A 12,247-nucleotide genomic window follows, 5' to 3' on the forward strand; every position below is an offset into this window, starting at 1 on the left:
CTGCTCCTCCTGCCTTCGCCTGCTGAGTGCACCACCACACCTGGCTGTAGTGCTGGGGGTGAAACCTGGAGCCTTGTGCATGCTACCAGTATATTCCATTCTGTTGGTTTATACAAATAAGATGGTGTGTTTATGTGTATCCCATTGCATTATAATAATTGCCTATGAATAAGAATAACTTTATGCACATAATTAATACAAAGACCTTTGCAAACGTCCCTTCTTCCTGAAAAAAAACTATTTTCATATTCTTGAATCTGTAAACAGATCTTTAACAATATTTAATAAATTATTTGCCAGAATTCTGACTCCTGAACTAGGTTTGTTCAAGGAACAAAAGCTTTCTAGGTGTGTGTGTGTGTGTGTGTGTGTGTGTGTGTGTGTGTGTGTACATGCATGTGGATTCCAGAGGTCAACCTCAGGTGTTAGTCCTCAACCTCCTTACACCTTGTTTTAATAAACAGGGTCTCTCATTGGCCTGGAGCTCACCAAGTGGGACAGGTTGGCTGGCCAGCAAGCCCCAGGCATCTGTCTGTCTCCACCTTCTTAGTGCTGGTATTACAAGTATGCCATCACACTGGCTTTTTATGTGCTGGGGATCAAACTCAGGTCTTCACGGTTACAGGACAAGAGCTTTACCAACTGAGCTATCACCCATCTACTTGTTTTTGTGAGCAAACAATATTATGAATGGTGTCTCCTGGTGTCACAATCAAATTGCATGACTTTTTCTAAGTATCATTATTATCAAATACTGTTCAGATTAGAATCTGTACATGATCAGTCCAATTCTCTATATGACAGAATAACAATGTTCTCAATCAGACATGACATTTCCATGGTCATAGAATTTGGAGAGCTGGAAACTACACATTCAATAGACTCCTGATTTCTAGTTGACAAAGTTAAAAGCTGATATACTAGACAATATGCTCTTGAGAAATGTCCTTTCATTTACACAAATTCAGTAAATGTTTTCGAGAACAGAAGGCTTATGAAGCTACATGCTGAGATTCGCAGAGATCAACCCATTTCAGATTTAGTGAGCTTCTTTCAGGTGCGTCAAGAGATAAATTAAGACAGTTGGAATCCAAAACTCGTCAAGCATTGTGTCTAGTTTTAAACTCTTTAGTACCCCTTAAGGCAATCTTTTAAGTTCAGGTTTGAGGAGTTACTGAATTCAATTAACTGTCACTTGGAATAAAATATAGTGTGACCATAATAAATTATAATTTTCAAATTTATTTTTTGTCAAAATCGTCAATAAAAATGAACTTTTTTATAAATTTAAAAACAGGACTTCATCCTTGTATCATTATTGCTATCAGATTGGGAGGAAACAGACAGGAGGAAAGGACTGTAATAGATTTTAGTGGTGTCATGAACAATATGCAACATTACTACAAATGTTTTCAGTAATTCAGGAAATGATAAAATTGAAAATTAGCACTACCACCTTCCCTTATATAAGAGAAACACTCATGTAAGCATTTTAAAGGCTCCCTATACTAGGATCTTCTATTGAGAACCAGGGCAGTTTACCAGCCTCTTATACACTCCAGAGAAAGTCCTCCCTAGGTCTTCTTCCTTAAAACACCTTCAGAGAGCACACTGAGTCTCTTTCAGAGTCAAGGAAGCTACTCATCAGTGATCTGCTTCATGCTCTGGATTCAACATCAATTGAATTTATAGAACTGAATCGAGGGTGAATAATCAGAATACCTGAGGAAAATAATCCAAATATACTATGTCAAACAAATAAAAGACAAATTGCAGTTATCAACTATGCTAGAATAGAAGAAGAATAATCCAAGCTTCTAAAATATAGAAAAAATTCCATTTAGGCAACCATCTATGTGGTGGTTCTATTTCCTAATCATGGTCCTGTTTGTGCTTGCTGTTCAATAGGAAGGAAAAGAATCAGGAAGTACACTTCTTTGCATCAAAGAGTTTATAGTCTAGTACTAGAGAGTGAGATTCAACAATGAATACTGCAAATAATACTAATGCACAATAGCTTGTTGGTAAATTCTAGAAAGGAAAATTCAAGTGAAGATCATAAGCTACAAGTTAGACCAAGATTAGGAACTGGCTCTTCAGTCTGAAGCTGAGAAAATAAGGATAATGCACATTCATAAGTTATAACCTCCAGGCGAAGCACCAGTCACTTTCTAAGAGAATGGGAAACAAGGCTAGTGAAGAGAAAGACTCCCAGGGAAATAATCAGGAGCTCTGGGAACTAAGGATCTGTTATTCTACTTTGATGAAAACACTGACAGTTTTCATCTGAGAAATAATATTATTTGAGTTTTATATTTAAAAGTTGGGAGAGGGGCTTGGGATGTAGCTCTTTCTCTAAAGTGCTCAATGAACCATCATGAAAGCCTGAGTTCAGATCCTCAGTACTGACATTTAAAAACAGGGCAAGGCAGCGTGTGCATATAATCCCAGTGCTGGGGAGGCTGAGAAAGGATGGTTTGTAGGCTTGCTGGCCAGCCAATCTTGTTGAATTAGTAAACTCCAGAGTCAATGAGAGATACGGTCTCAAGAAGTAAGATGGAGAGAGATTAAAGATGTCATCAGACATCAACCTCTGGCCTCCACATGCATGCTCACACATGTGAATGCAAACTTAGACAAATGTGTGTGAGCACATACAAGTACATGTATACGATGTGGGAAGATTAAAATTGGATGATTTACTTTCATAATTCAAGCTGAAGAAGTAAAAAAGCTTCATTAATGTGAAGGCAGTGGGTTACAAAAAGAAGAGTAGGTTACCCAAGTGAATTTTTGACAAAGAATGTAGTCGCTCTTCAGTGGGTGTGAAGGTTTGTAGCTTTAAATGATAAATTCTAAAATTCTGATGGAGAAAATTGGATATATGGAGAAAAAAAGTAAACAAGTAAAGTTGAAGAAAGAAGAATTGGGGGATTGGAGAGATGGCTCAGCGGTTAACAGCAGTGGCTGCTCTTGCAGAAGACCTGGGTTTGAATCCCAGCACCCACATAGTGGCTTACAACCATCCATAACTCTAGTTCCAGTGGAATTTGATGCCCTCTTCTGACCTCTGTGGGCATTATATGACAAGGGTGCTCTTACATACATGTAGGCAACATACTCACACACAGAAAATAAAAATTAAAAAAAATATTTTTTAAAAGAAAAGAGTCAGAAGAAAGCATGAAGAGATCCATTCTGGGTGTGTTGAAGTTGAGATGTTCTTAATATTTCCAAAGGGCTGTATCAGAACAGAGATGAAGTCAGAGTCATCAAAGAGATGAGATGGTATCTGATCATCTAAGCAGATGATCTGGGGAAAATGTGTATGTTGAAAAGATGTCCACACCCAGGCACTGAGTATTTCAATATTATCAAAATTGTCAATTGTTGTATGATTTTGAAAACCAGGATGAGTGAAGATTTTTGTAGGAAGCTTATCATAATGATGGGGTGTGACTCTTAAGAATGCAGAGGGATGTAAGGCTAGGTGGAAACCACAGCCATAGAGACAGAAAGGACAATATAAGGAAAATGTACATGAGGTCTGGGGACTGTGGTTGGAGAATGGCTGTAATAAAGCTTTCACATGTGCTGTTTCTGCTGCACAGTAGCCAGTAAAATAAACTAGAATGGAAATGGTTTACTTTAGTTACTTGGAAATTTCTATTTCTTTTCAGTTTATTAATAGATTATTGAAGGACTGAATTCCATTTCCCATAGAGCTCTGATTCACTTCAGGAAAACATCATGTTACTATTAAGAATAAGATGAATTTCAAGAACTTTTAAAAAGTACTTCAGCTATTATTTTTCCTAAGAAAAATAATAGTTCTTAACTGATTTTGGAAGATCATTTCTTTTTTTTTTAAATTGTTTTTATTGAATTTTTGTGTATTTTATACAGAATATCTCAAACAATCTTAATCATATTTATACCCCGTCCTCACAGGCACGCTTCCCCAGCAACCCACTAGAAGTCATATACTCTGAAGCCCAATGTTTCAAGTCAGTGTCCCCAGATGTTCCCCCATGCAAGTCCATCCACTGAGGATGGAAGATACACTTCTACAATACAGAAGACATTTAAGTAATGGAACTTAAAAAGTAAATTCCAAAACTTTTCACTTTTGGAATGGGCAAATTGTATTAATACCATGTACAAGACCAAATCTATGCAATTAGTTAAATAAGGTGAATTTTTAAAAAAATGCATTGCTGATGGTGTGGCACAGAATCTATGAGTTATCATTTGCCACATGTAGCTACACACATAAAATTTTGCAATGTGAAAATACAGAAATAAAACCTTCCTCGTAGTTTTGCAAAGTTGCTATAATCTGAGATAAATATAAACTGTGAATAAATTGTGTACCGCCTGTCCCAGTCATATAACGACATCAATTAGCGTTGAAAGAATTTACAAGATCCTGAATATCACTAGTACTGTACAGAGAAGAGAAACACAAATCATGTGAATATTTTTTCAGTAAAAGAGCAAAGTGACAGTTGGGTAAGATAAAAAAAGAGTCCTTGTGGCATAGAAAATGGAAAAGGACTTATTTTTTTTACCAAGAATGTTGCCTTTAGCATAATATAGTTGGGTCACATGAAGTCTGTTTTCTTGAAGCACCTGGCCTTTTTGTGAAGACAGTGTGGGAAACCTGAAGCCAAGAGGATTCACGTAAGCACTGAGTCACTGTTGGAGAACAGTCACTGGAATTTAAACTAGTTACATAATTTCTTTTATTTCAGGCTTATTCTTTAAGAAAACAAATAATTTAGGTAAAACGTTTGAAAACAAGTCAACTGATAATAAGCTTAAATATATTGAGGGAAAAATAAAACAGAGTGGTGGAAACAGAAAAACTAACAACCTGCCTGATTTCCCTGAGCCATGGTCTCCAATTCCAGGAATCTTGCTAAATATATCTTTACTTAAGTATGTGTTCTACACCATTTGATGGATTTAAAAAAAAAAAAAAAAGCCCACAAGAAACAAAGAAACCTCACAAAAGCCTGTGTTTCCCCAGTGAAACTGTGCTACTGTGCTATTTGAAATAAGAATTAGCAGCAGCTATCAAGGCAGGCATTCCTCTTATGAAGGCAGACCTTTAGAGTAATTTTCTTAAAGTCATTCAATGTGATCTTCCTTTATGAGAATAAAGAATGTACTGGGCATTCATGAGCATCATGTTATTATTGTCATTATGAATCCATTAGGTATGTTTGGTCGAGCTAAGTAACAGCCCTGTGACCAAATTTTCCTTCTGTTGCTTTTAGTGAAATATTTGATAGACTATAGTCTGCCCATAATTTATTTTTTGTTTATGGTAAAAATACAAAGAGAATAGAAAAGTCTTTCCCTTTACCCTTGGATATCAATAGAGCTATTGGATGCTGGTGATGAATTTTGAGTATTAAGCTGCAGTATTCCTGTCATTTGTTATAATAAGCAGTAAAGCATAAGTTAGCATAACAAACTCATGAAATTAGCGTAACTGTAAAGGAGGACAGTGCTTAATAGAAGTATGCAGTTTCCGTTGTCTTTGGAAGTTTTATTTTTCCTATAAAATAGTATAAAACAAATATACACATATATAAATATGAATACACATGCGCATTGCACAAGAGATTTATGGTTTCATAAAGATGTATGTTTTCAGTGTATCGTATCTTATTTTGCAAACTCTCCTTGGAACACTTTACCATAATGCTCTATTAGCTGATGTCTACGTACTTCTCTTTGCCTAATTATTTTCTTTTGTCACTGGAGCATGTTTCTTCCATCTTTAGGTAAAATGTGGAGGTGTTAAGTGTTCCTCTCTCCCAGGAAAGATGATTCTCCCAGGAATCATCAACCAATGGCCTGTATAGGAGCTGATATAAGTCTCTGGTTCTCTTGCACTCCCAGCAATTGTCAACCAAGGGAGCACGGGAGATGATACACAGGCAATGGTTCCCTTAATTCTTGAGTAAGGTAATGAGTCCTAGATGGTGGGGCTTCTCAAATAGAAAGAGGCTACAATCACTACTGTGGCCATTAGCAGTTTTCCTGTCTCATTTTGACCTTTTCCTATTAATGAGCCATTGGACACTAGCATAAATTATTTTACCCAAATCATTATTTTAATCATTATGGTTCTGGAAGAATAAAAACTATGATCTATGTCAAACATATTACTTTAACTGCTATTGGACGACTTGTAATTTCAGTTCTATCCTGACTCAAATCCACATAATTTTGCTTATCGAGACCTTCTTTTGTGATTTGAGATGTTATTCAATATTTACAATGTTATGCGTACATAAAGGACATGCTACCAGTGTGGTGTAATCCTTCCAGCATTTTAAAACAAATAGTGAACACAGTAGGAGGTGCTTCTGCCTTATACTTATCAAACTTTGCCAGTAGCAGCCTAGTGATTCTATAATTTTCTAACATCTAGCCCAAAGTCAGAAAGGTACACACAAAAGATTTTTCTTAATTTTTTGTGTCTTTGAAAAAAGAATATTTTGGGGTTTGCTGGTTACTAGATCCATCACTCTTCTAGGAAAAGGACTCCTTTCATGGCTCAATCAGAGGCTCGTTTAAAATTCGACAGAAAGCAAAGACTTCAGGCGACCATCCCACTCCTGTTTCCATGGGAATAGGCTCAGATCAAGAGGGAGGGAATGGATAGATGGGGTTAGGAGCTTTCAAATAATCATTTGAAATCATGATGAGGTTTTTAGAGCTTCTTTTTTAGGTGATTATTTTGTAGCCTCTTAACCCCCTTTTGCCAGTCTGTTTCCATGGAAATGTGATAAAATGGCTGTCTAAGCCTCCAGCAGAGACTATTAGCATCCTTATGAATTACAGCTTTGGTTGGAGTCCAAGGTGGGCAAGCTTTATCTTCTATTAGTTTTATATATGAACCTATACTTTTTAGTTACTGTAATTTTTCTTTGTAATTTCTACTTTATTTGAAAAAATCCCTTTATGAGTTTATAACTGTGATCAGCATCAAGTGGAAGAATTTGGGCATCACTGAAAAATTCTTCAGTTCAAATATTGACATGTGAGCATATCATTTAACTGGAGATAGTGTCATGGCCTTTAGACACCTACAAAAAACAACATTATTTCATTACCGAACATAATATTTATGAGACAAGTGTTTTTAGATGTGCAACAAGATGGTATTTTAACTATTTATAACTGATAGGACCCAGAATCCACTCTCCAGAGCAATGCATTTGTCCAATTATCAATCCCCCTATGTGTTAACCAATAATAAAGTAGGCTAACAACAGCCATATAAAAGTTGGTGAACATTATAAGCACAATTTTCAAGGTCATATACTGAACTATAAAATTGCAAAGGTGTTTTCAAGAAAGAATGGCTAAGAATATCTAGCAATCTGTCTTTTAAAAAGTGCATATGCTTGCATCGTCTTTTATAAAGGTCATTTGGAAATCAAAATCCTTCCTATTATTAAAGACATTATGCTAAAAGACAGAGAAAGAATGTATGTGGGTCTTTTCTAGAACCCCTGGCAAGATATCTTATGTTCAGTATGAAAAAATAACAGCAGGCTATGTATATAATTTTTTTTCTATCCTACCCTCTGAAATTTCCTGAACAGCTCAATCTACAATTTTTGTTAGTGGAACTCTTAAAGTTCTGATTGACCTTATAAAGTTCTTTCATTCTTTAGAACTTTTTCATTATTCTATAATGGGATCATCACATGATGGTCCTGTCTTCTGAATTTGAGTTGAAAAAATTAAATTTCAGTTGAGAATTACCAGTTTTGAATAAATTCCTACTTAAATAAAGAAGAGAATGACTGACTTTAGAAAGCAATCTTGATTATTTTTATTTAAATAAATTTTAACCATAAAAAGTAAGACCAATTTCACTTTTCCAATCACCATCAGGACTCCCCAAAGGTAGCTTGTCATAGCAGTCTCAGTTACAGTCTTTTAAAACAGGGTGGTCCTAAAATCACACCTGCTCTGCATCTTGCTTGTATAAATGAAGTTTACTGGAAGATAGGCACACACATTCAAAAGATAGGCACACTCATTCACACTTTTTTTTTGTTATAATCATCCATGGATGCTTTCCCACCAAAGAAAGCTGAGTTGAGAAGTTGCCAAAGAGAAGACAAATAAACCCTGATGATTCTCTGGCCTCTTAAAGCATCTTAAGAGAATATTCTTGCTCAATCTTGGTTGTATAAACTGAAAGCCTTGAGTTGATAGTTTCCTGCTTTTCAAAATTAGGTTAACCTTGGGATTAATGAAGACTGTTATGTTATCAGAATGAGATTCAATGTTATTTGTAAATTATATATAACAGGATTAGAACTTATTACATACTTTTTCAATAATATTTATCATCTTGAACAGTTTTGGCATTTCACAAGAACTTTATAAATATTAGTGGCTTACTATTATCATCACTGAACAGTACTAATAGTGATCATTGTAACTGAATATAATAAATAAATTTATGATATCCAATTACTATATAGAAATTGTGATTTAATCCAAGTTATTCTACAACAAGATATGAAAGAATCATTTGTCTGATTATAAGGTAATTCAATATGGGAATAATAAAATATGAAAGCATCACCTGTCTGATTAGAGGGTAATTTAACATGGGGATAATAAATATCTTTAAATTCCCAAAGCAGGTCCTGGAGTATAATTTTGGCAGAAAACTGCAAACTAGAGGTGATCTTCAATGTCTAATACAATATAGTGTTCTTAAAGTTTCAATATGGGGTTGAAGAGATGACTCAGCAGTTAAGAGCACTGGCTGCTCTTGCAAAAGACCTGGGTTTGGTACCCAGCACCCACATGGTGGCTAACAGCTATCTGTAACTTCAAGTCCAGGAATCAAATGCCCTCTTCTGGCATCCATGAGCATGGCACACATGTGATGTACTTCCATACATGCGGACAAAATACTCATAAACATAAAACCTTAAAAATTTTTTAAAAAATCAATATGGTTGCCTAAAAAGATTTGCATAATAATAACAAAAGCTGAAATACCACTGTGGATGGGAGAAATTTCACAAGATCCCACCCCTAAATGGAAATGATAGTCAAAGAATGGAACAGGAAATTGAGAGAGTGTGGCAGGGGAAGAGTTGGAGCAAGGAGAGAAAGGGTGGACAGAAAGGATGAAGCAGAGTATTCTTGTATGAAATTCTAAAAAAAACTGATTTAACTGAAAGATTTTATCATATCCAGAGAAGAAATTTTAAAAGTTGTGCAGTTGTTTTTTAAAATGTTAGGTATTTTTCTAATTAATAGAGAAATAGGATGTGTGTCTACACACTTACATCCATGAATTCCACGTTGGCCTTGGGACCAGTTGTTTCATTGAGAATCTTAATAGCCACTGGGATTTTCACTGTTTCTCCTTCTGGTACCCAAATACCCTGTCAAGAAAACAAAACAAAACAAAACAAAACTTACATCAGTTCTACATTAAGACATATCCAATAGTTCTACCAACAACATAATTTGATTTGACCTTTCAAAGTATTACTTTCTTATAAATGAGAAGTCATATGTTATTTTATTTAAGCAACAAACATTTCCTTGGCATCTGGTATATGTTGGACATTTTTATTACAGACATGCTCTCTATTTTCAAGATGTTCACAATCCTGAAAGATCAACTTATTTGTTTCATGAAAGAGCCTAGGCAGAGTGCAGACAGCACTTAAAATAGGATGGAGTATCTAAATCCAATTTGGATAATATCAGCAACTTTCAACACAAATCATGAATTATTTCACATTAAAGAATATATAGCTATATTTAACACCAATGTATGAAAAACACCACATGTTTAAACTCTAACTCAGAAGATTTGAATAGGTAAAGTGGGAAGATTCTTTTCAGCTTCAGCATTATCTGGTTATTCTTCAACTAAAAGAACAATAACAAAAATGCATACTCTCTTTTTTATGATTTAAGAATTAATTTTCTAAAGGTTATTATTTTAGAAATAGTTTTCAAGGGCAAGTTCTAGGATATATTGAACACATATTAATTTGTTCATATTATTAAACTCTGTTATTAATGATTTTTGTCTCTGGGTTTATGTTATAATAGCCATGGAAATTTCTGTCTTCTTAACAACATACATGAAGAATTTAAAGATTGAGAAAATATTCATGTCTTAGAATTTTAAGGTACAAATATGTTAAACTAAATAGTAGTATTTCTGGGTAAATGAGTATAGTATGGGGCTGGGACAGCTCTCAGTAAGCAAAGCACTTGCCATAAATGAGGACAATAATTTCCATAGAACATAAAGGGATGCACGAATAATACAAGAATATTTTCTAAAAGCATATTGTCCCAAAAGAACACAAAAGAACTTGAGGCAGGGGAGTGTCAAAACTAACTAATGGCTGAAGGAAAAATACTGACCACAGCTCCTAAAGAAAGCATAACCACCTTCGGTCTTAATATCAGCTGGTTGTAGACATAGAAAAAAAATTTCATAGAAAATAAATTTTCATAGATTTTTCACTTTGAACAAAAGTGCTTGCAGTAGCCTAAGTTGGAGGAGGGTGAGTAGACATAAACGTGAAAACTGTTCAACAGTAATAACAGTGAAGAAAAGTGCTTTAAACCTTCAGAATCAGATTTATGATCATGTTTGTCTTAAGCAGGGTCAAGAGGGAAATGCATATGTCAAATGTAAAATAATTACCTAAGCCATTTGGGGTATAAAATTTTTTAAAAGAGATCAAAAACCAACATAGAAAGAAAAAAAAAGCCCTAAGCTCCCCAAACCTACATGCTATATTTTCTCAGGGATATTATTTAGGGCAAGAAATATACTTATGATTATTCAATAAAATAACCACACGGGGGTTACTTTATAAAGATACAGCATCAATAGTAAAATATTCCTAAAGTGTGGTTTTAAAATAAGAATATAAATTCATGTGAATTAATTTGTACATTTTTGAAATAAGTGTACACATTACTCATAGACCTGATCATATAAAATTTGACTATGCTGATGCCCATATTGTTTCTAATCTTTTATGCTGGAACACAGCAGAACTCCAGTTAAGAGTAAAAATGATCCCAATAATTACTTGAGCAATTTGCATTTGTATAGTCATCAATAATTCTGCATAGTTTAAGATGGTATGTCTCTCAACAATTTATTTATTAGAACTTAGGAGCAACCACATTTAAGGTACAGACTTAAAATAAAATTATGGAACCTATAATAAATTTTCATTGCAAGTAATGCCAGTGGACAAAAGACAAAAATTTATATTGCATAAGTATGTTAAAAATATTTAAATGATTAGGTTTTTTTTCCTGCTAAGGTAATTAGATAGTACTTAGTCATGGATATAGGGTCTCCATAGTTTAAAATAAAATTTAATTTCCAGACTATATTACGTTAAATATATATAAAAGGGAGATGATATTTTAGGAACAATCTAAAATTGAATTGTCTTAAAAATAGAAGTTTGTGGGGCTGGAGAGATGGCTCAGCTGTTAAGATCACTGACTACTCTTGCAGAGGACCCGGGTTCGATTTTCAGTACCCACATGGTGGCTATGAACTGTCTTTAAATCCAGTTCCAGGGGAATCTGACTCCCTCTTCTGACCTCTGCAGCATTGCACGACACAAGTGCACTCACATACATGCAGGCAATACACTCATACATATAATATAAAAATAATAAATAAAATATTTTAAAAAATAGAAGTTTGTTATAATTTTAGTTTGGCCATTTGTCTTTATCTCATTGTCTTTGTAATCTCTCTTCTTTATAACATGTACCTTTTCTTTCTTACATTAAATGTTGTCAGTATGACATGTGGAATTGACCACAGACGTCAAACACAAGGGAAGAAAGCTTTAACAGCTTTCTAAGGACTTTCTTATGGCTTAGCACAGAACCCTTCAGTCATATCTAAGACATGAACATGCAAACAATTATCAGAAAAGCCTAGTGGGGATTGTTTGAGAATCTTTCTATAGATGATGAGAATGTGATTTATGATAAAGAATTGATTCTGAGAGTTGGGTAGTACTGATCCACTTACCCTTTCAATGTCTACATTTAAGGTGCAATTTAGGATCATACACATTTTATTCCAAAACTGTTGACATCATTTATCATTGAAATCTCAGCTCAAATGATTCTCCTGCCTCAAACTCCCAAGTGCTGGGTATACATTTATGTTCAACCAAAT

At 34.5% G+C, this 12,247-nt stretch overlaps 1 protein-coding gene across 4 annotated transcripts in view; it reads right to left on the bottom strand.

Moving 5' to 3' along the window:
• Nucleotides 1–12,247, bottom strand: part of Erbb4 (erb-b2 receptor tyrosine kinase 4) — a 1,194,626-nt gene that overhangs the window by 224,116 nt on the left and 958,263 nt on the right. For all 4 annotated transcript variants that reach the window (XM_029569917.1, XM_029569919.1, XM_029569920.1 and 1 more), the window contains exon 19: nucleotides 9,345–9,443. In XM_029569917.1, the coding sequence (XP_029425777.1) occupies nucleotides 9,345–9,443 (99 nt within the window). The remainder of the gene's footprint in view (nucleotides 1–9,344; nucleotides 9,444–12,247) is intronic.

Source organism: Nannospalax galili, unplaced genomic scaffold (assembly GCF_000622305.1).
Source record: "Nannospalax galili isolate Female #2095 unplaced genomic scaffold, S.galili_v1.0 scaffold281, whole genome shotgun sequence".
Taxonomy (NCBI): domain Eukaryota; kingdom Metazoa; phylum Chordata; class Mammalia; order Rodentia; family Spalacidae; genus Nannospalax; species Nannospalax galili.